The 24,715-nt window shown below is 48.4% G+C and overlaps 1 protein-coding gene across 1 annotated transcript in view; it reads left to right on the top strand.

The window, feature by feature from the left end:
• The window catches only part of PNOC (prepronociceptin), a 44,627-nt gene extending 20,547 nt beyond the window's left edge, over positions 1-24,080 (top strand). The window contains exons 2-3 of the mRNA XM_033145534.1: positions 14,713-14,860; positions 23,520-24,080. Of these exons, the coding sequence (XP_033001425.1) occupies positions 14,732-14,860; positions 23,520-24,065 (675 nt within the window). The 5' untranslated portion in view covers positions 14,713-14,731 and the 3' untranslated portion in view covers positions 24,066-24,080. The remainder of the gene's footprint in view (positions 1-14,712; positions 14,861-23,519) is intronic.
• The last annotated feature ends 635 nt before the right edge of the window (positions 24,081-24,715 follow it).

The following is a 24,715-nucleotide window of genomic DNA, read 5'->3' as shown; positions in this document are numbered from 1 at the left end:
GAAATATTGTTCAAACTTTTACTTGCAGGACAAGCATCAAAACAAAATCAAAGCATCACATGACACATCCAAAATTATCCATACAATATCTTGTGCTGTCCAGCACAACCTCAGCATCTTAGAAAATATGAAATAACCCAAACAGACCTATAACATTGCGTCTCTGGCTGTTTCCCTTGAGAGCTTCATTTACATCTTCTCTCCACAGAGTCTTGAGACAGAAGACTCAAAGGCAGGGTCAGCAAACTTTTTCAGCAGGGGGCCGGTCCATTGTCCCTCAGACCTTGGGGGGGCAGACTATATGGGGGGGGGGAGAATGAACAAATTCCCTTGCCCCACAAATAACCCAGAAATGCATTTTAAATAAAAGCACACGTTCTACTCATGTAAAAACATCAGGCAGGCCCCACAAATAACCCAGAGATGCACTTTAAATAAAAGGACACATTCTACTCATGTTCAAACATGCTGATTTGTGGACCATCTGTGGGCCAGATTTAGAAGGCGATTGGGCCAGATCCGGCCCCCGGGCCTTAGTTTGCCTACCCATGCTCAAAGGCAACTCAAAGGCAAATTTGCAACCAAATACTTTTGCCACCAGAACTAAGGTCACAAAACCCACCGGTTAGCTAGCAGGAAGCAAGAATAGTTAACTGTCAACTAGTTAAAACTCAAAGAGAGCTCTTCTTGTTGTTCTTCAGCTTCAGTGGAATCTCCCCACGCTAAACCTTTCCACCAATACACATTGAGCCATTCCCATTTCAGTGTCAATTAAACCAATTATACTTAACACTAGCCACAATGGTAGGGCCGGCCCACCCACGAGGCAAGGTGAGGCGACCATTTCAGGCCGCAGGATCCACAGGGGCAGCAGATCCCGATGTAGATCTTTATTCCCTCTTTGTTCCTGATGTAGATCTTCGCCCATCCCTTCTTCCCCGGTGGGGAGGGAAGGGTGCCATATATTTTTGGCTGGCCTCAGGTGTCAAAATGTCTTGGGCCGGTCCTGTGCGACAGCTGTGTTTTCCTTCCGTTGTCCAAGGCAGCCTGCTTCTAAATACAAGGTGAAAGAGGGCTGCTCTTGTGTTCGGATCCTGCATGCTGGTTTCCCATAATGGCCACCTGGTCTGGCCACTGCGAGAACAGGATGCTGGACCAGATGGGCCATTGGCCTGATCCAGCATGCTCCTCTTCTTTTCACTTATGCTCAGACGATTTCAGGCTTAGTTGAAGCTTCTGCTAATGCAGGTGTTGGTGGTTCTTTGAACATGTAAGATTTCTTGTCTTTCAAGCTTATCATAAATTATCCAGTGAATCCTTTGCACATTTACGATTCCGAGAATCTGCTTGGAACTATTATTTTGTTTATTCATTTATTTGTGTATAATATGCCTATTTATTGGTTTCTCTTCGCATTTCTTTGCAGTTAAAGAGAATTGTGGGGGCTTTTAGCCCTTTTTTATTGTTCCCCATTAAATAAATTTCCACATTTGCAAAAAATTAGGAATTGCAGCAACTGCTATTTTAATGACCTAGATTTAAACTCATAACCATTTTACGGTGTTGAGCAGCAACACTTAACGCACAAATTGTCAATATTGTCATGTACAAATTTCCTTGACTTTATTGGGTTCTAGGAATGGTTTTGCCCCTCTCTTCAATCCAGCTGTTGCCAACACAATTATTTCCCTCGGCCTCCAATTAGGTGATGCATCTGATATTTTTTTTATTTTTTTTAAGGGGGTTGAATCTATGAGTAATTCTGAAAATTGAGAGTGGTGGAATGAGAGAGAGGGAACAGGGAACACAATAAAAAGTTTACAAAATTAACATATATTGGGGGGGAAGTGGATAGAAATTCATTCTTTTCTCACTCTCTTGAATTTGGAGTCACCGCAAGAAATGGTTACTGCATATTCTGGCGTATAAGACTACTTTTTCATCCAAGAAAATCTTCTCAAAAGTCGGGGGTCATCTTATACGCCAGGTGGAGAATGTGCGGTCACGTATATCTCAAACTCTATATTTTAACTGGAAATGTTCGGGGTCGTCTTATACGCCCAGTCGTCTTATACGCCGGAAAATACGGTATTTTATATCCCTACCCTCTCTCCACATGGAGCCCAGGGTGGCGAACAGATAAACAAGTTAATAAACAGAGCAAAAACATTCTTACATGTCTGACAAGTTGAATTTAAGATGGGGAAAGGAAATAGACAAATTTGCCCATCCCTAAGCCCCTATATATAACAGACGCGAGTGGCGCTGTGGTCTAATCCACTGAGTCTCTTGGACTTGCTGATCAGAAGGTCGGTGGTTTGAATCCCCGCGACGGAGTGAGCTCCCATTGTTCTGCCAACCTGGCAGTTCACAAGTAGATAAAGCATAGCTGTCAACTTTCCCTTTTTTTGCGGGGAATTCCCTTATTCCAGCTCCATTTCCCATTGCAAAAAATAGGGAAAGTTGAGAGCTATGGCCATTTCCCAATGCAAAAGAAAAAGGAAGGTTGACAGCTCTGTAAATAGGTACCGCTGTGGGAGGAAGGTAAACGGCGTTTCCGTGCGCTGCTCTGGTTTCCGTCACGGTGTTCCATTGCACCAGAAGAGGTTTAGTTCTGCTGGCCACATGACCCGGAAAGCTGTCTGTGGACAAATGCCAGCTCCCTTGGCCTGAAAGCGAGATATCATAGTTGCCTTTGACTCGACTTAACCATCTAGGAGTCTGTTACCTTTTCTTTTTTACCTATAACAGTTCAGTTTGGATTGGGAAAGGTTTTCAAGAAACCTCCATTGTAGCTGCCACAAGGAAGGAAAACATGATTCTAGCACAACCACTCCAAAGATCGCCATAACCACGGAGTCCAGCCATTGCTGGACCTCACATACACTGCGTGGGCTTATGTGTATAGCTCTGTCATCCAAGCAATGGACCAAGAGTGGAACTGAACAGCTGACCGGCCCCTCGCCTCACAAACTCCATTGTTGAATATCATTATCACCTCATTTTGCTGCCAGCTGCAGATCCATGAATGGGATTCAGGAGAGATGGATGTAAGGAATTAGAGAGATAGGAAATGAAGGAGACTCACACATACAAGCGTAATATCATTTGAGGGTTAATGGTCCGGGGCCGAAGGATTGCAGAGAAGCGATTTGGGATGGCAGTGGGTCATAAACTCTGCCTGAGTCACTGATGCGACCCTCTGACTCAAAACAAGGAGGGGGGAGGCCACTGGCGTCTTCGGGTTGCCGCAGCATTTTATTTGAAATTCAGCGGAAAACAGAACCACTCTCCTTGAAAAGGCAGAGTCCGACTCTTCGTGACCCCATGGACCAGAGCACGCCAGGCACTCCTGTCTTCCACTGCCTCCCGCAGTTTGGCCAAACTCATGTTGGTAGCTTCGAGAACACTGTCCAACCATCTCATCCTCTGTCGTCCCCTTCTCCAGTGTGGTGTAGTGGTTAAGAGTGGTAGACTCATAATCTGGGGAACCGGGTTCGTGTCTCCACTCCTCCACATGGAGCTGCTGGGTGACCTTGGGCTAGTCGCACTTATTTGAAGTCTCTCAGCCCCACTCACCTCACCGAGTGCTTGTTGTGGGGAGAGGAAGGGAAAAGGAGAATGTTAGCCGCTTTGAGACTCCTTCGGGTAGTGAAAAGCGGGATATCAAATCCAAACTCTTCTTCTTCTTCTTCTTCTTGTGCCCTCCATCTTTCCCAACATCAGGGTCTTTTCCAGGGAGTCTTCTCTTCTCATGAGGTGGCCAAAGTATTGGAGCCTCAGCTTCAGGATCTGTCCTTCCAGTGAGCACTCAGGGCTGATTTCCTTCAGAATGGATAGGTTGGATCTTCTTGCAGTCCATGGGACTCTCAAGAGTCTCCTCCAGCACCATAATTCAAAAGCATCAATTCTTCGGCGATCAGTCTTCTTTATGGTCCAGCTCTCACTTCCATACATCACTACTGGGAAAACCATAGCTTTAACTATTTTTGTGGTTTAAAAAGCTGCCTGAGCACCCCTAGATCATAGTCATAGAACTGTAGAGTTGGGAGGGATCTCCAAGGGTACTCAAGTCCAGCCCCCTTCAGTGCAGGAACCACAGCTAGAGAATCCCTGGCAGGTTGGCACCCAACTCTTCCGAGAAAGGAGGGTCCACCACCTTCGAAGGGAGTCCGTTCTACTGTTGAAGAGCTCCTACCATCAGGAAACTCTTCCTAATGTTTAGTTAGAATCTCCTTCTTTTTGTCATGTTCATGCCTCTATCCCAGGTGAGGCCCTGGCTTGGAAAGATATCTTAGCCTTTGCTACCCCACCAACCTCCAGTCCTCCATTCAATGCTCCAAATAATCAAAATCCGACCATTTATTACCATATTTTTCGCTCCATAAGACACACTATTTTCCTCCTTAAAAGGGGAAATATCTGTGCGTCTTATGGAGCGAATGGTGGTCCCTGGAGCTGAATTGCCCAGGGGCCAAAACCAGATTGTACTTTGTATTTTACAAAGAGAAAAGGGGGTGTTGAAAGGACCCCGCTCAGCAGCTGATCAGCAAGAGATCGGGAGAGAGATAAGAGTCCCGGCTCCCTTTCAGCCCCGCCCTCCATTGTTGAATGTGCTGCAGAGGGAGGTTGTTTGTTTCCCCAGCGACATGTGACTGGCTGATTAGATTATCTGTCTGGAAACAGTAGAAACGGCTCCCTTTCCTTAAGATTTTTCAGAAATGTGAGTTGAAGCTCATAAAAACGGGCTTTTCCTCTTTGCTTTTCCCCCTTTGCAAAAAAAGCTGCAAAACTTTTAGCTGATCCTCAAAAAACAGGGCTTTTCCCTTTGCAAAAAAGCTGCAAAACTTTTAGCTGATCCTCAAAAAACAGGGCTTTTAGAGGAGGAAAACCAGAAAAAAAAACTTGTTTCCTCCTCTAAAAACAAGGTGTGCCCTATGGTTCAGTGCACCCTATGGAGCGAAAAATACGGTAATTTCTAGGGTTTGGGGGAGGGTCCCTCCACCCCAAATCTATAACAGCATTCATGGTCAGTTTGCTCATGTGCTCACCTCTAAAGCCAGAGTGGGAAGTCCTTCTTCACACAGCACAAAGTTAAACAGCGGAACTCCCTGCCACAGGAGGCTGTGGTGTCCACCAACTCGGATGGCTTCAAAAGAGGATGGAGGAGAAGGGTGGGACGCCGAGGGGTGGGGCAAACCGCCTGGTGACGCATGCGCGACGTCCGTACGGACTGCGCACACGTGCTAGCTGGTACAGACTGCGGACGTGTGGCAGCCCATGTGGACACCGTGCGGACGCGGCGCCCACACTGAGTGCGTGCGCACCCTCCGCCGCTCTGCAGCTGGGGGGAGTCAGCGGGCCATCTTGTCAACCCCCCCCCCCAGGCCGGTGCACGGTGCGGCCAGTCCCTCCACCCCCCCTCGTAAACCCCTGGGTGCAAGGGAAAGGCAGATGTTTTAGGAGATGCGAAGGTCTTCAGAAAAAGGAGCCTTCAAAACGGAGGCCTAGAATCTCTGTGAACCAACACCTTGAACTTAACTCAGTAGCTGGTTGGCAGCTCGTGCCATTGACTCCTTGTGCCCTTCACATAAAAACCACCATATCAGACCACATGGGCTTCTTGCTAGCCTGCCTTGCGCGCTTGATAGGAGACATTTACAGCGCCTCGTCATTTCTGAGTCCGGCCTAATTCCCACAGCGGTGATTGACCCGAGAATCAGCGCTTCAATCACACACCCACTTCTTTGATTGCACATCGCATCCCGGACTCATCTCTTCCCATAAACTCCCGAGCCTGTCTCCAAAACAAGGGCAATTTCTCCCCCTCTTCCTCCTGCTATCATCTGCCCATCGCCCATCACCCTAATCAAGTTGTAAATTAATCCCCCAACTCTGGCTAAGAAATTTCTGACCAGAGAGATATTTTTAGCCCTTCCTTTCATGACACAGTTCGGTATCTTTGTTATTGCTTTTAAGGGAGAAAGAAGAAAATGCTTGAGTGAGATTAAAGGACCGGTGGTGCTTGACTCCTAATCAGCCGTGAGGAATGGTTTTTATCCTGACTGGTCTCCCACAAGCCCTCTTCTCAGAAGTTGCTTAAATGATTGCTAAGGGGCTGCAAAGATATGTCTGTGCAGGAAATTTTGGCAGCTTGGCTCCCTCCAGATGGTGTGGGCACTTCCTGATCCATGGGATCATTGAACTGTAGAGCTGGACTGGGACCCAAGAGTCATCTAGTCCAACCCCCTGCAAGACATTTGCATTGAATCAGTTTCCATTATTGTGGTCTGAGGATGTGGACAAACTGCTTGAAGAAGTGCAGCTGGCCACCTCTTCGCTTGACCTCTGTCCATCATGGCTTCTTCTTCTTGTTGTTGTTTAGTCATTTAGTCGTGTCCCACTCTTTGTGACCCCATGGACCAGAGCACGCCAGGCACTCCTGTCTTCCCACTGCCTCCCACAGTTTGGTCAAACTCATATTAGTAGCTTCGAGAACACTGTCCAACCATCTCGTCCTCTGTTGTCCCCTTCTCCTTGTGCCCTCCATCTTCCCCAACATCAGGGTCTTTTCCAGGGGGTCTTCTCTTCCCATCAGGTGGCCAAAGTATTGGAGCCTCAGCTTCAGGATCTGTCCTTCTAGTGAGCACTCAGGGCTGATTTCCTTCAGAATGGATAGGTCTGATCTTCTTGCAGTCCATGGGACTCTCAAGAGTCTCCTCCAGCACCATAATTCAAAAGCATCAATTCTTCAGTGATCAGACTTCTTTATGGTCCAGCTCTCACTTCCATACATCACTACTGGGAAAACCATAGCTTTAACTAACTATATGGCTTCTTAGAGCTAGCCATAGTGGCCAGACTGGGTGCGACCAGGGATTAAGCAATGCTTTGCTGGAAGAGGACGAAATGCCACCCCCTTTGAAGGAGGTGCTGGTGGGTCACTTCCTTAAGAAGTCCATGGAGGAGAGGGTTGCTGGGAACCACAGGAGGGGAGAGTGTAGCTCTTGTGTTTGAATCCTGCTTGAAGGTTGCCCATAATGGGCTTCTGGTTGGCCACTGTGAGAACAGGATGCTGGACTATTGTGTGAACTGCCCTGAGATCTTCGGATGAAGGACAGTATACAAAATAAAACTCTGTGATGTCTTCTCGGAGAGCCAGTGTGGTGTAGTGGTTAAGAGCGGTGGACTCGTAATCTGGGGAACCGGGTTCGCGTCTCCACTCCTCCACATGCAGCTGCTGGGTGACCTTGGGCTAGTCACACTTCTCTGAAGTCTCTCAGCCTCACTCATCTCACAGAGTGTTTGTTGTGGGGGAGGGAAAGGAGAATGTTAGCCGCTTTGAGACTCCTTCGGGTAGTGAAAAGCGGGATATCAAATCCAAACTCTTCTTCTTCTTCTTCTTCTTCTTCTTCTTCTTCTTCTTCTTCTGCGATCCCTCATAGCCGAGGAAGATTGTCTTCCATGAACACAGTCTTAACAGGGAGTCCGTAAGTGACTGTGGAGGCCAATTCGGGATCCACACATCGTTTCACAGTGGGGACATTGGTTACAGGCAGGAGTTGATCACGGTGTGGATTTGCCAAGCATGCCTTCCTCTTAGCATGTTCCTCCCTTGCGTCCTGAGTTCAAGTGTCTTCAAAGTCCATGACACCTTTGGTAAAGGCTGTTCTCCAACTGGAGCACTCGCAGGCCAGTGTTCCCCAATTGTTGGTGTTTATACTACATTCTTTTAGATTTGCCTAGAGACAGTCTTTAAAACTCTTTTGTTGACCACCAGCATTACGCTTTCAGGGAAGCCTCAAAGTCAGTACTTCCCATGTGGCGCCCAATCTAACTGATTTTCAGGTGCCTAGTAAAAACATTTTACTGTCACGAGGGTTTGATGGCTCTGCTTTTTAGTGCCTCTCAGCAGCTTGTAGAATTTAAAAGGGCCTGGGGGCCTTGTTGCTACTGAACTGTTTTTGTTTCCCCTTTTTTATTTTGCTGTTTTAATTGTTTTTTGCCATTGGTGGTTCTTAAAACGAGCTGTGAATTGATTTGAGAGTTGTATATTGAAAGGCAGAGTGCTTTAAAAAATACAACTGCAGCCCTAAGCACACTTTTGCGCACTGTGAGGAGTAAGGCTTGTTGATTAAAGAGGAGCTTACTTCTAAGGAAACATGCAGAGGACAGAGGAAAGAAAGTACTCCTTCGAGCAGTCAAACTGTGGAACTCACTGCCACAAGAGGCAGCGATGGGCTCCAACGTGGATGGGCTACAAAAGAGGGTTGGACGAATTCATGAGGATGTAGCTATCAGTGGCTACTACCTCCAGTCAGAAGCGATGGTTTGCCACCTGTCTGCGTCAGCAAACAATGGAGTCACCTGCATGTTTGTACACATTCCATGGCTGGAGAACAGTAGTGAAAAGCCAAATAAATTTGAAGGGTGGCAGTTGCAGTTCACATTGGGTTAGGCTGGCATCCATCTGTCTCAGGAGACAATGGAGGAGTGCGCCTTTGTGGGTCAAACCGCTGGAGAATCACGGTGCCTTCTGTGGCTATAGAGACCAAGGCAGGAGAGACATGTTTTGTTGCAGCTGGGGCAGATGAGGGCGTCTGGTTGCGCTGTTTCAGATGCACCAGGGCATTTCTTTTCTCTGTGCTCCTCCCAAGTGGTCATTCCTTCTCTGGTCACTGCTATGGATGCACGAGCTGTCTTGTCTCCAGGCACTGTGATCGTCTACAAGGGATTCCCAGCCTTCACTGCAGGCATCTTTGCAACAGAGTGAGAAGAGCGGTCATCCATGGGTTTGCTTGGGCGTTAAGAGCAGCAGTACAGAGTGGGACATTGCCCTGCTTGGCCCTTCTGCCTGCTGTCTTTCCGTGACAGGACTGTGGCTGCCGCCAGGTTAGAGATCCCCCTTGAGTTGGCTGCTTGGAAGTGTGCTATTCATTTAAAGGCATATCTGGTCTTGCCAGGGCCAGATTAAACATACGTAGTGGCACCTTCTGAAATGGGGAAGCCTGTTGCATTGTTTCAGGGCTAGCTACCCTGTGGGAATCCTGTTCCCAGCTCGTCCCTATCACATCCCACAGCTTAGAAGACGGTGGCTGTTCTCTTCTCAAGACAGGCAGAAGGCAGTGGTCTCTCTCACCTTTCTTCATAGAATCCTAGAGTTGGAAGAGACCACAAGGGCCATCCAGTCCAACCCCCTGCCAAGCAGGAAACACCATCAAAGCATTCCTGACAGATGGCTGTCAAGCCTCCGCTTCAAGACCTCCAAAGAAGGAGATTCCACCACACTCCTTGGCAGCAAAGTCCACCGTCCAACAGCTCTCACTGTCAGGAAGTTCTTCCTAATGTTTAGGTGGAATCTTCTTTCTTGTAGTTTGAATCCATTGCCCCGTGTCCGCTTCTCTGGAGCAGCAGAAAACAACCTTTCACCCTCCTCTATATGACATCCTTTTATATATTTGAACATGGCTATCATATCACCCCTCAACCTTCTCTTCTCCAGGCTAAACATACCCAGCTCCCTAAGCCGTTCCTCATAAGGCATCGTTTCCAGGCCTTTGACCATTTTGGTTGCCCTCCTCTGGACACGTTCCAGCTTGTCAGTATCCTTCTTGAACTGTGGTGCCCAGAACTGGACACAGTATTCCAGGTGAGGTCTGACCAGAGCAGAATACAGTGGTACTACTACTTCCCTTGATCTAGACGCTATACTCCTATTGATGCAGCCCAGAATTGCATTGGCTTTTTTAGCTGCTGCATCACACTGTTGACTCATGTCAAGTTTATGGTCTACCAAGACTCCTAGATCCTTTTCGCATGTACTGCTCTCAAGCCAGGTGTCACCCATCCTGTATTTGTGCCTTTCATTTTTTTTGCCCAAGAGTAGTACTTTACATTTCTCCCTGTTAAAATTCATCTTGTTTGCTTTGGCCCAGTTCTCTAATCTGTTAAGGTCATTTTGAAGTGTGATCCTGTCCTCAGGGGTATTAGCCACCCCTCCCAATTTGGTGTCATCTGCAAACTTGATCAGGATGCCCTCAAGCCCATCGTCCAAGTCATTGATAGAAGTGCCCTGGTCAGGAGAAAAAGAAGAAGAAGTGGTGTTTGGATTTGATATCCCGCTTTTCACTACCCGAAGGAGTCTCAAAGTGGCTCACATTCTCCTTTCCCTTCCTCCCCCACAACAAACACTCTGTGAGGTGAGTAGGGCTGAGAAACTTCAGAGAAGTGTGACTAGCCCAAGGTCACCCAGCAGCTGCATGTGGAGGAGCGGAGACGCGAACCGGGTTCACCAGATTACGAGTCTACCGCTCTTAACCACTACACCACACTGGCACCACAGGAGGAGAAATGGAACACCTTCTATACCACAGAAGGTTTGTGGACTCGCAGGGAGTAGGACTATATGGTCCTTTGGGTCCCTTCCAACTCTACAGTTCTTCGATTCTGTGATTCTAAAATGCTGCACTAGATGAGCCATTGGCTTGACCCGGCAGAACTGTTCTTGTGTACACATCCGAGCCAGGCAAGAGAGCTCAAGGAGGACACAGATTTGCAGCCTTGGGAACGGGGTGTGACCATGGGAGGAGTCCAAGGGCCAGATAGGGATGTCTGGAGAGCCACACTTGGCCTCCAGGCCAGAAGTTCCGCACTCTACTCTATCGCTTGCTTTATTTCCCCCTCCCCAAAAAATTATTTTCGTAGAATCACGGTTTTATTGATGTCAAACAAAGCAATACCATAAAAAATAAAAGAAGCACAATAGATCAGGCAGATACTTAAATCAGGTAAGTAGAGACCATGAGGAAAACCAGATTTCACCTTGTACTGTTGTAGAGAGAGAGGGTCCTGAACATCTGCATTTGTTGTATGGAAGATAAAATCCCACCAAACAGCAACCCTCCAAGCCTTTGGCAACACATAACTTATGAGTTGTTGTTATTTCAGACAGTGTTATACTCCACATATTTTTACACCAGAGCGGGAATCAGAAGTTCTGGGAAGCTTTCCATTTCGGGGAAATTGAGGTTTCGGCACCCATGGGCTCATTCACATTCCACTTGTTCTGTATCTAGAAAGCACAGATCTGAGAGATTTCATCCCGCTGCTTTCTCTGGGAAAAGCCACTGTTTACAACTGAATCAGAGCAAATGTCAAGCCGCAGAAAAACCAACTGATGTTTGTTCTGATTCAGCAGAAAAGTTTCCCGGGAGAAAGCAGCTGGACCAGTGCTGTCAAGTATCCCGTTTTCCCCGGGATTCTCCCTTATTTTAAGCAGTTTCCCGCTGCTCTCCCTTATTTTTTATTTCCCTTAAATTTCCCGTTTTTAATGGAAGCAGCTCCTCCCCTGCTGGCCAGCGACTGGGTGGGAAGACCTCGCCTACTTGGAGAGAAAAGCCTCAGCCCTCAAAGCAAGTGGGAGCCGTTTCCCGTGCTTACAGGGGGGTGTATTCCTCCCCCTGCATCAGCCCCTATCCGTTGCCGCCGAGCCCCTCAGCCGACCAATAGGGTTAGCTGGCGGGCGGAGCCTGGCTGCCTTTGAGCAGCTGCTGCTTCCTGTCCTGTTTTGATGGGATCAGACAAGAAGACAATAGGGCTCCATCGCGCAGAGCACATGGCTGCCCTCCTCTTTGCTGGCTGCCCTCCTCTTTGCTCCGCTCCGAGCCCGAGCCCGCTTGGAGTTTACATTGCTGCTCCGCCCACTTTTGCTTCTGGCTCCGCCCACCACTGACATGTGACTGTCCCCGGGATAGGTGAGACTGCTGATCCCTTATTTTCAAATCCGAAACTTGACAGCTATGAGCTGGACAAGCAGACGCTTGTGTGACGCTCGTATCAAGAAAGTTCCTGAGAGTTGAACCCTCTCAGCAGATCTCATAGCTTGATTTCTTGCATCGATCAGGGTGTTTGGACTTGAGGGCTTGTAAGGGCTTCTGCTATGGTTTTCCCAGTAGTAATGTATGGAAGTGAGAGCTAGACCATAAAGAAGACTGATCGCCGAAGAATTGATGCTTCTGAATTCTGGTGCTGGAGGAGACTCTTGAGAGTCCCATGGACTGCAAAAAGATCAAACTTATCCATCCTTAAAGAAATCAGCCCTGAGTGCTCACTGGAAGGGCAGATCCTGAAGTTGAGGCTCCAGTACTTTAGCCACCTCATGAGAAGAGAAGACTCCCTGGAAAAGACCCTGATGTTGGGAAAGATGGAGGGCACAAGGAGAAGGGGACGACAGAGGATGAGATGGTTGGACAGTGTTCTCGAAGCAACTGGCATGAATTTGGCCAAACTGCGGGAGGCAGTGGAGGATAGGGGTGCCTGGCGTGCTCTGGTCCATGGGGTCACGAAGAGTCGGACACGACTGAACGACTGAACAACAACAAAGGGCTGCTGCAACATTTAGCCTACCAATGACCACAATCTCTAGCATCCCCAGGGTCACAGATGGCCTTTCCTTTTCCTCCTTGGGGTGAGCAAGCCACATTGCTTCCCGAAGCATGCCAACTGTACAAGATGCTCATATCGCTGATACCGTTTTCCCGGCATCAGCGAGGTAGGCGAGGGTTGCACGCACGTCACAAATTGAGCTCCCCTCCAGCCAGGAAGCATAATTCTTCGTTCCATCTGCCAGCAAACCATGGAGCCGGTCAGGAGCTATCTCGCCTGCGTGAGATGAAACACAGATCAGGAATTTCGCAAATAGAGGGAGGGAGGAGGAGGGGAAACAGGCATGTCCCTGGCTGTGCTTGGCCTGATTTGCCGCCGTGTGAGAGGCTTTGAGTACCCTCCTGCCTCAGGGTCCGATTCTCCTATTTTAGTTAATGAGTAACTGCACCGTCACAGATTCTGCTTGAGCCGTCACACGAATGAGCAATGCTAGGGTTTGCTTCAGCGTGGAGTGAAGGGCATCATCAGAGGTTTTTCTTCTTTCCAGCCGGAGCTCAGTTCTGGCACCTCACTGGTGGGCGCCATTGCCATTCTAAGACAACAAAGGAGAAGTTCATGCTGAGCTCCGGCACCTCTCTTTCTAGAAAAATGCCCAATGCGGCTGACAACAAAGAGAGCAGGAATGCATTTCAAAATCAAATGTCAAAATAATGTCATAGTAACAACTGGCATCAAGTAACCATTTGGGGAGGATGTGTTCTCAACTGATTGCATCGCCACCCACCCACCACTCCCAAGCCTACCCCGAGCCGTTGGGAGGGCACCCTCTGCGCCATGTCCCCCTCGGGAGCGTGCCCACCCTGGGCAGCACGGGCATATGCTCCACTGCTGCCGGGATGTAAGGGTTCTGGTGATCCCTGGGTACCCCAGACCTAAGTTGTTCAGGGCTTTGTAAATGAATGCAAGAGCCTCACACCTGGCTCAGTAAGAAGTGGGCATGTTCTTGCACCTGTGACCCTGCTGTCACCTGTGTTGTCCTTCAAATCCCTCTTGAGAACCCACCTTACCTGCAAATCCTTTGAGTTTACTTTGGAATCACCAAGGGGGTTGTTTGCATAGTTGTTTAATTTCATAAAATTTACATCCTTGTGCAAATTAATTGAAGCAAACAGTGAACTGAGTGCAGTAGTTTATTGTACAAAACTCTCATATACGTACATTAGTAATGGATATGACCTCCGCTATTTTTAAGCAGCATTTGAACACGGTTTGGCATGCAGTTGACTGGTTTTGAACAGTCACTGTTGATTTTCGGATCCCTGTACCACACCTGAATCAGCACCTGAATGAGCTTCTCCATAGTCGTACAGTCTGCAGCATGGAGGTGACTTTGGCATGTAGCCCACAAATTCTCAATGGGATTTACGTCCGGGGAATTTCCTGGCCAGTCAAGTACCTGTATTTGCTGCTCTGTCTTGAATTTCTCCACTGTTTTCGATGTGTGACAGGGGACTAGGTCCTGCTGCAATATCCCAAAATACCTCTTCTCCAGCTCTGGAGTAACTTTCTTTCATAGAACCTCAATATATTGTGGCGAGCGCATCATTCCTTCTATTGGCTGCCGGCTTTCTACACCATCATAACTGAAGCATCCCAAAAATATCTTCTTTTGTGGGTGCTTGACAGAATGATCGATGTGGCATAGAAAACATGTTTTGTTTCAATTAATTTGCACAAGGATGTATATACTGCTTGACTGTAAACATGAACCTCTGTGGGGAGGCAATCACGCAGGGCTGGTGAGAATGACAAAAAAAAAAAACCTACTGGGTTGGAGTTTTCTTCCATTTCTAGATACAGGTAGGTAGCCGTGTTGGTCTGCAGTAGTCGGAACAAAATTAAAAAATTCCTTCCAGTAGCACCTTAGAGACCAACAAAGTTTGTTCTTGGTATGAGCTTTCGTGTACATGCACACTTCTTCAGATACACTGAAACAGAAGTCACCAGACCCTTATATATAGTGAGAGGGTGGGGAGGGGTATTACTCAGAAGGGTGGTGGGAATGGGGGATTGGCTGATAGGTGTGGTAAACCTGTTGACGACTGTTAGCGACTGCAATTGGTCTTACAGGAAAAAGCAATGGTGAGATGGCTAATAGTAGCTTTATCATGTATAAAGAGATAAGAATCCATTGTCTCTATTCAGACCAGGTCTCTCCATGGTTTTAAGTTTGGTAATAAGTTGCAATTCTAGTGACCCAGAGTCAGAGAATGGGCAAGGACAGTTCCACCTCTTGACCATTCCACTCTCCCCGGTTCCTTTTTGCAGGTTTTTGAGAGTTGACAGCATGAGGGTCCTCCTTTGGAACGTCTTGTCGTTCTGCCTGCTTGCTTACGCCCTCAGCGACTGCCGGAGAGATTGCCTGAACTGCCACAGACATTTGTACAGCCACCAGCAGGATGACTTCAGCCTTCTCGTGAGTAGTCCAAGCAGCGGCGGGCTTGGGTCATATGGCAACCAGTGCGAGGCAAACCTACCCGATCTATAATTTCTGAAACAGGATGTGAACCAATGCGCATCCTCTGAGAGCCAGTGTGGTGTAGTGGTTAAGAGCGGTGGACTTGTAATCCGGTGAACCAGGTTCGCGTCTCCCCTCCACCACATGCAGCTGCTGGGTGACCTTGGGCTAGTCACACTTCTCTGAAGTCTCTCAGCCCCACTCACCTCACAGAGTGTTTGTTGTGGGGGAGGAAGGGAAAGGAGAATGTGAGCCGCTTTGAGACTCCTTCGGGTAGTGAAAAGCGGGATATCAAATCCAAACTCCTCCTCCTCCTACACCATAATAACTGAAGCACCCCCAAAATATCTTCTTTTGAGGGTGCTTGACAGACTGATCAATGTGGCATAGAAAACATGCTTTGCTTCAATTAATTTGCACAAGGATGTATATACTGCTTGATTCAGTTACAGGTGGGTAGCCGTGTTGGTCTGCCATAGTCGAAACAAAATAGAAAATTCTTTCCAGTAGCACCTTAGAGACCAACTGAGTTTGTTCTTGGTATGAGCTTTCGTGTGCATGCACACTTCTTCAGATACACTGAAACAGAAGTCACAAGATCCTTAAATATAGTGAGGGAGTGGGGAGGGATATTACTCAGAAGGGTGGTGGGAATGGGTGATCAGCTGATAGGTGTGGAAAACCTGTTGACGACTCTTAATGGCTGGCTGCAATTAGTCTAGCAGGGAAAGGCAAGGGGTGAGATGGCTAAAGATAGCTTTGTTATGTATAATGAGATAAGAATCCAATGTCTTTGTTCAGACCACTTCTGAATTGCAACTAATCACCAAACTTAAAACCATGGAGAAACCTGGTCTGAACAAAGACATTTTCTATTTTGTTTATACTGCTTGATTGTAAGTGGGGAGGCAATCCTGCAGGACTGGTGAGAATGACAAAAATACCTGCTTGGTTGGAGTTTTCTTCCACTTCTAGATACAGGTAGGCAGCCTTGTTGGTCTGCCATAGTCGAAACAAAATAAAAAAAAAATCCTTCCAGTAGCACCTTAGAGATAAGGTTTAATCTCACTGCAAACATGTGGTACAGTGACAATAAAGTATTTCTATTTCTGTTTCTCCTTCTTCTCTGAAATTTGCACTTCTCTGAATTTTGCAACGAGGTTCTGCAGCCAAGTAGTGTGTACAGAAGTGCAATAAAGATCAAATTAGGGGAGATTGTTTTGCCAAAATGCATATATTAGGCAGAATTGCATGCATTTGCACTAAAGTGCTGGTGGGTTTTTATGAGACCCTTAAAAAAATAAATCGCAACATCGTGTGGAAATGTGGAGAACTGAACATAAGATTGGGGGAAAAGGACCAAATCTGACAGATTCGCCTGCCCCTATCCTCAACACAGGCCACCTGAGGTCCCTGCCTCACTCTGCCCAATGGTAGGGCCAGCAATTATTTTTGGCCGCCTTCCAAGCTCCAGTCCTGGCAGCTCAAACACCAAGTTTCAAAGGAAGAGGTAAACACCCTTCTCATTTTCGCGCTTTCCCTCCCTCCTTGGCTGATCAACAGTGACACTTTTGCAATGGGCTTTTTTCTCCTTCCCTCTCCCTCTCCCGCTTCTGGGCGCTTGCTCCTTCCCATTTGATGAGAATTTATGCCCCAGCCATTCCCTGCCCTGGCTCCATTTCTCATTGAGTGGGGCCCAAAAGAAAGATCGTCACCGATGCGTCTGTCTGCATTCATCTAGGTCACCATCTGAGCCCAACTTGGAAGCATGTTCCAGTCTGGCCGATTCGCACCTCCCTGCGCAATAAGCTTATTTCAGGATAAACCCGCCCCGCCCCCACCCCTGTGAAGCATCTCTGAAACAAAAGGTGAATCTAGGAGAGGTCTTTCCCCATCCGGCCCCTTCCAGATATCCTGGTGCCATGTGGTCCTGTGCCCCTAGCTAGCCCTTGGGGGCTGGACTAGATGACTCATGGAGACCCTTCCAACTCTACAATTCTATGATTCTATAAAGAAGTCCTTTCTTCTACTGTATCTGTCATGAATTGTCCGACATTCAGCTTCATCAAATGAAAGGGAGGGGGGAATATCCACTTTCTCAATTTCATGCATCTATATATATAAAACGTAAGTGTCTCTGCATCCAGTCCCTGTGTCTCTGGGTTTGCGCTACTGAGCATGTGCCCCACGGACACAGGGATTGGAGCAGAGAGACAATCGGACCGGGAGCAGCGGCGGCAGTTGAAGTGGCGGTTGAAATGGAATGTCGGTGCTCCAGAGGACAAGGGGAGGCCGAGAAGGGGGGCCACGCTGCCGTTCTCGCCGCTGAAACCAGAACCCCGAGGCCTAGCGGCCCGGGAGCGGCCCAGAGCAGTCCGCCCCGCAGAGCACCGACGCTCCGGAGGACGAGGAGGGACACCGCGCTCCCGCAGCTGCTGCAGCCGCCGTCTGACTTGGGGCCCCGAGGACTAGTGGCCCGGGAGCGGCGCGGCCAGCCAGAGGGCGGTTGAGGAGCTTGGGGGCGGGGAGTGGCGCAAGAGCAAAAAACAAACAAACCGGGCGGTCTTCCCTTATCGCGCAAGCGGTACCTGCTCTCCCGGCTCCCGCAGCGCTGGCACAGCCCCCGTACCTATTCGGAGAAAGGGAGAATGACGAGGCCTCCACCGCTCTAGCACCCATTATTTTAATGGGCTTAAACCACTAGTAATTTTATAAATTCCTATGATGTAAATTGGAAGGGACTCAGGTGGTGCTGTGGGTTAAACCACAGAGTCTAGAGCTTGCCGATCAGAAGGTCAGCGGTTCGAATCCCTGCGATGGGGTGAGCTCCCATTGTTTGGTCCCTGCTCCTACCAACCTAGCAGTTCGAAAGCATGTCAAAGTGCAAGTAGATAAATAGGTATCGCTCTGGAGGGAAGGTAAACGGCGTTTCCGTGCACTGCTCTGGTTCACCAGAAAGCGGCTTTGTCATGCTGGCCACATGACCCGGAAGCTGTCTGTGGACAAACGCCGGCTCCCTTGGCCTATAGAGCGAGATGAGCGCCACAACCCCAGAGTCGGACACAACTGGACCTAATGGTCAGGGGTCCCTTTACCCTTTACCTTTTTATGATGTAAATTAAAAAGTCCCAAATGCTGGGACTCCCCCTGCCCCCCGCAATAGAGGAGTCCCTGCATCTCCTTGATCATTCTGGTTGCCAAACGACCACAGAGGGCATCTCTGAAATTAAGGCACGGACAGGATCCTTTTCCTCAAAATTATAGGAAGTTCAATGCACTCTTACACCTGTGACCTTGGAGGGCTTCCTTTCCACAGCTGATACTGTCATGGCTGGACGGTTTGTGGATTGGAATGAATGAATGAATGAATGAATGCATGAATGAATGAATTAGCAAACTAAGGAGCGAAGCCAGCTTCAGCTGTCTGGGCTGGACTCCGCATGGTGCTGGCAAACCATCTCCTGCCCATTAAGAAAATGCAGTGGACAGGTCATTAAGATTCATTTAGTCATCTGCCTCATTTCAGGGAAATGCCAATTTCGCCACCAGCCACACACACACACACACACACACACACACACACACACACACACGGTGCAACCTTGTATCTCACTCCAAGGGCACTGCAGAAGGCAGAGGTTCTCTGCTAGCGTGGTGCAGGGGTTAGACTGCAGGGGTCAGCAAACTTTTTCAGCAGGGGGCCGGTCCACTGTCCCTCAGACCTTGTGGGGCACTGGACTATATTTTTTGGGGGGGGATGAATGAATTCCTATGTCCCAGAAATAACTCAGAGACAAACAAACAGAACGTTTCTCATCATTCACATGAGTGCTTGGGACTTCCAGAGACAGGCTTCCCAGCAAGGGTGCAGAAACTGAGGTCCATGGTTCTAATGCAAAGACTGGCCCCAAATACAGGTAGGTAGCCGTGTTGGTCTGCCATAGTCAAAACCAAATAAAAAATTCCTTCCAGTAGCACCTTAGAGACCAACTAAGTTTGTTCTTGGTATGAATTGCCAATGCATTTCTGGGCTGCATCAATAGGAGTATAGCGTCTAGATCAAGGGAAGTAATAGTACCACTGTATTCCGCTCTGGTCAGACCTCACCTGGAATACTGTGTCCAGTTCTGGGCACCACAGTTCAAGAAGGATACTGACAAGCTGGAACGTGTCCAGAGGAGGGCAACCAAAATGGTCCAAGGCCTGGAAACAATGCCTTATGAGGAACGGCTTAGGGAGCTGGGTATGTTTAGCCTGGAGAAGAGAAGGTTAAGGGGTAATATGATAGCCATGTTCAAATATATCAAAGGATGTCATATAGAGGAGGGAGAAAGGTTGTTTTCTGCTGCTCCAGAGAAGCAGACACGGAGCAATGGATTCAACTACAAGAAAGAAGATTCCACCTAAACATTAGGAAGAACTTCCTGACAGCAAGAGCTGTTCGACAGTGGAATTTGCTGCCAAGGAGTGGGGTGGAGTCTCCTTCTTTGGAGGTCTTTAAGCGGAGGCTTGACAGCCATCTGCCAGGAATGCTTTGATGGTGTTTCCTGCTTGGCAGGGGGTTGGACTGGATGGCCCTTGGGGTCTCTTCCAACTCTATTATTCTAGGATTCTATGAGCTTTTGTGTATCTGAAGAAGTGTGCATGCACACGAAAGCTCATAACAAGAACAAACTTAGTTGGTCTCTAAGGTGCTAATGGAAGGAATTTTATTTTTATTTTTTATTTGGTTTTGGCCCTAGATAGCATGGGATGACAAGGGTGAATTGCTGGCTTTCGGCCAAGTGGTGACACTTCGCTTGTATTTGAGAAGGTCCCAGTCTTGCATATATTAGCAGGTAGCCAGGAGATTATTATTTTTCCAGACCCCAAACTTTCTCTGTTCATCTCTTCTCACCCCATAACTAATTGGTTGCAAACAGGTTCTTAGAGGGATCACTGACTTTCATCAGAAGCCAATTGTAAGACAGTAACTTCCTTCCCCCCTTTGCTGGAAAGGAATTGAATTCACAGCAAGGGGTCTTTGAATGTCAAGAGCGAAGAACCCAGCTCTCTTTTCACGCTCAGGTTGCCAAAACACTTACTTCTGCAATCAGGCTACTATTTCCAAAGGCTCCCCTCCCCCCCTCCCCACACCTTTCATTAGCAAGTGAACTGCTTGCATTTAATTCTACCCACACTCCCTGTGTGTGTGTGTGTGTGTGTGTGTGTGTGTGTGTGTGTGGTGGCTTCCCTGTATTTTTTTAAAACACAGCCCTGCAAAACTCTAGCTGTACTCATTTATTCTGCACAGCCTGACTCGAGGAAGAGCAAAGCGGGGAACTTGGACTAATTATAAGTTCTGAAGTTTCCTGGGTCTTCTGAGCAGAGAGTTCTACATTTTTGTCCCGAATGGCTTCTTCACGCAGAAGAGAGGCCTTTTGAAATTGCCCTCGCATTGGCAAACTGAGCAGAGATATAACGAAATAAAAAATAAAAAATAAATCTTTCCAGTAGCAAAGTAGAGACCAACTACCGTAATTTTGTCCTTGGTATGAGCTTTCGTGTGCATGCACACTTCTGCAGATACACTGAAACAGAAGTCACCAGACCCTTATATATAGTGAGAGGGTGGGGAGGGGTATTACTCAGAAGGGTGGTGGGAATGGGGGATTGGCTGGTGGGTGTGGTAAACCTGTTGATGACTGTTAACGACTGCAATTGGTCTTACAGAAAAAGCAAGGGGTGAGATGGCTAAAAATAGCTATATCATGTATAAATGACCCAGTGAATCTGCAAAAGTAATGCAAACCTGTGCAGATTGCTGGACACTTGTTGCTCTTTCAGACAGCTTTGCATAAGATTGCACTCAATAAGTCAGAGAGACGTTCCTAGATTATTGCTACCAGGGGGTGGGGCATATATTGTCATATTCTTGGGATTAAGATGTCCACAGGTTGTTGTTGTTCAGTCGTTCAGTCGTGTCCGACTCTTTGTGACCCCATGGACCAGAGCACGCCAGGCACACCTATCTTTCACTGCTTCCCACAGTTTGGCCAAACTCATGCCAGTCGCATCGAGAACACTGTCCAACCATCTCATCCTCTGTCGTCTCCTCCAAAGTACTGGAGCCTCAAAGTACTGGAGCCTCAACTTCAGGATCTGTCCTTCCAGTGAGCTTAAATTTGGTAATAAGTTGCAATTCAGAAACTTCTCTTTCCAGTCTATTTCTGAAGTTCCTTTGTAAGAAGACAGCTACTTTTAGCCATCTCACCCCTTGCTTTTTCCTGTAAGACCAATTGCAGTCTGTCAACAGGTTTACCACACCTATGAGCCAATCCCCCATTCCCACCACCCTTCTGAGTAATACCCCTCCTCACCCTCTCACTATATATAAGGGTCTGGTGACTTCTGTTTCAGTGTATCTGAAGAAGTGTGCATGCACACGGAAGCTCATACCAAGAACAAACTTAGTTGGTCTCTAAGGTGCTACTGGAAGAATTGATTGATTGATTGATTGATTGATTGATTGCAGACCAACATGGCTACCTACCCGTAACTGAGCTGAGATATGTGATCAGCTCCACCACATGGCTTGACTCTACCCCTTCAAAAGACATTACTGGTGACAGCTGATCTCATGTGGGGGCTGAACTGTGTGGGGAGCCAGCCAGCACGCTGAGAGCCCACTGACCAGGACAAAGAAATGGCAGGGGGGAGCTCCCAGGGGCATATTAGGAGAACAAAACCCCTTTTACATTCATTTGCTGTACAAATTTAGATGTTGCTTTTCGCAGTCTCAAAGCAATGAACTTGATCCAGAAGCAGCAGTAGTTCGTGCTATATCCTGCAGCACAATTGCTGGCGGGGTGAGATTTTGCCCGCATATAACCCCTGTTCTCAGACATGCATCCCACACGGGAAACCAATTTCCCATTCTGCCGAATTCATGGATTCTGCAGTTCGGTGCTGATAAGGGAAAATTCCGGGGTGAGAGACTACTCAACAGCCCAGCTCGTCGGGGTGCAAGTCCCCCACGGGTCCATGCGGTCAGTAAAAGAAGGAAGTTCCAGCCAAGTAATTTGGAGCAAAACAGCGGTCAGTAGACCACGATCTTTATTGTTGCGCAACAGGTCCCCGCAGGAGTAAGAACCCTGAGCATGGGGTGACATCCTCTTTTAAAACTTCCCTCTTTCCCCCAGAATACACTTTGAGCAGCATCATTGAGACATCATCACTACATCACTGGCATGTCACAAATGGGGAGGGGTATACAAGGGTGGGACTGTGGGTTAAACCACTGAGCCTGGGGCTTGCCGATCGGAAGGTCAGCGGCTCGAATCCCCGTGATGGGGTGAGCTCCCGTTGCTCGGTCCCAGCTTCTGCCAACCAAGCAGTTTGAAAGCACGTCAAAGTGCAAGTAGATAAATAGGTACCGCTCTGGCGGGAAGGTAAACGGCGTTTCCATGCGCTGCTCTGGTTCGCCAGAAGCAGCTTTGTCATGCTGGCCACATGACCCGGAAGCTGTCTGTGGACAAACGCCAGCCCCCTTGGCCTATAGAGTGAGATGAGCGCCGCAACCCCAGAGTCGGACATGACTGGACCTAACGGTCAGGGGTCCCTTTACCCTTTACCTTTATACAAGGGTCACACAAGTTCAACATTAGGTCCCTTTATCAGACACCTTTCCCAACACCTCTTAAGTCCCCATCACCCAAAGAACAATAAAACTCTTGACATCTCCCTGCCCTCAGGACTTGTCTGGAGATGGGCTTTCAGAACACCTGACTTGCTCAGCTGCCTCTGCGGATATCTAGTGTTGCCCCCCTGGTCACTCCCTGGGTGGGGTGCCCTGTATGTGCTCTCACGCTTGGGGGATTATGGTGGGATGCCCTGTTCCTGCTGCCTGCGTGACTTCCTGCTTCTTGGTTCATGGAGCGAGGTGGAGCCCAAATTCACCTTTCTTTAAGGGTTAAAATGGAGAGTCGGTTAAAGTATGGATTTCCTACGAATTTATAAAGGTAGGTACCTCCCCTGAGCTGTCAAGTCGGAAGGATACATTCAGGCATAATATTTGTAACATCGTAACAACTTTAAAGATGTGCCCCCGTCCCGGTCATTTCCGTAACAGTGCTTACAGTCTCCTTAAGCCACTAGTTTAAAAAGAGATTCATTTTAAAATAGCCTGCAGCTATTTTAATAATTGCCCTTCCCTAGCTTTCCTCCTTCAAAGAGAAAGATGATTAACGTAACCCCCGGTGCAATACTCCTGAAACGAAAAGCACACACACACACTCCTCCTGAAATTGTTTCTTGAAATTGAAATTGTTTCTTGAAATTGAAATTGTTTCTTGAAATTGAAATTGTTGAAGCCAGTGTGGTGTAGCGGTTAAGAGCGATAGACTCGTAATCTGGTGAACCGGGTTCGCTTCCCCGCTCCTCCACATGCAGCTGCTGGGTGACCTTGGGCTAGTCACACTTCTCTGAAGTCTCTCAGCCCCACTCACCTCACAGAGTGTTTGTTGTGGGGGAGGAAGGGGAAGGAGAATGTTAGCTGCTTTGAGACTCCTTCGGGTAGTGAGAAAGCGGGATATCAAATCCAAACTCTTCTTCTTCTTCCTCCCTCCCTTGCTTGCAGATCTGCGTCATGGAGTGCGAAGGAAAGCTGCTCTCCAGCGCCACTTGGGGCCTGTGCAGCAAAGCCACCGGGGGCAAGGCCCCTTCGCCCCTCGAACTCGGCAGCCTGGAAGACGGCGCCAGCCGGCCCTTGGAGGTGTGGAACGGCGGCCTGAAACGCCTCGGCAGCCTGGCCAGGGCGTCGGACCTCGACAAGGCCGGGGGCGAGAAGGGGGTGTCCAAAACGAGCAGCCTCTTTCACCAAGCAGATGTTGGAGATGGCGACGGGGTCCAAGCTCTGCTGAGGGACTTACCGGCCCCGTTCGACATCCCGAAAGGGGTGAGCGGATTCCTGAACGGGCCTTTCGGTTACGAGCCGGTGGGGGAGGCCGGCGTGCAGGAGCTCCAGAAGCGGTTTGGGGGCTTCATTGGGGTCCGGAAGTCGGCTCGGAAGTGGCATAACCAGAAGCGGTTCAGTGAGTTCCTCAAGCAGTACCTGGGGATGTCTCCGCGATCCGTCGAGTACGATGACCTGGCCGACGACCTGAAAGAGCAGAACGAGATCTAGGCAGGCGGGCGGACTCCCACCCCCCACCCAGCGTTCCCGTTTTCCCCCCCGTACCGCCAACTTATAGTGAATTGGTTCAGGTCTGCCGAAGCCTAAGGAGTCAACCCCGTTGTTTCCGATTTCGCCCCTTTCCGTTCTGGTTCTATTTATTGTCGTTCCCGTGTTTCCCACCCCTCCAAGACCGGGAGTTGCTAAATGAAAATACGCAGCACGGATAAAATGCGAAGAGCTACAAAGATGTGAGGGATAATCGTTCAAAAGCAACTGAGCTCTAGCAGAATTAAAAGACTATGAAAAGATAAGGTGCGGAAGATGGAAACAGAAAAGTGCTACTGGAAGCCCTTCTTCGAACAAACATTTCCCAAAGGCCTGTTGGAATGAAATTGTCTTCACTTGCAGGTGTAAGAGCGGCGAGAAGGGAGCCTGTCTAGCCTCACTAGGGAGGGAGTTCCAAAGTTGCCCGGGAGGAGCCACCACCAAGAAGGCTCTCTCCTGTGTCCCCACAAAGGACTCAAGTGAAGGTAGCAGGACCGAGAGAAGACATCCCCCCCTGAAGATCTCAGAGACTGGGCAGGTTCATAGGAGGGAATGTTGTCTGTCTGATTGCCTGGACCTAAGCCATGTAGGGCTTTATATTGATTGATTGATTG

This window comes from Lacerta agilis, chromosome 3 (genome assembly GCF_009819535.1).
Source record: "Lacerta agilis isolate rLacAgi1 chromosome 3, rLacAgi1.pri, whole genome shotgun sequence".
Classification (NCBI taxonomy): Eukaryota; Metazoa; Chordata; class Lepidosauria; order Squamata; family Lacertidae; genus Lacerta; species Lacerta agilis.
This window is presented reverse-complemented; position numbering and strand designations above follow the sequence as displayed.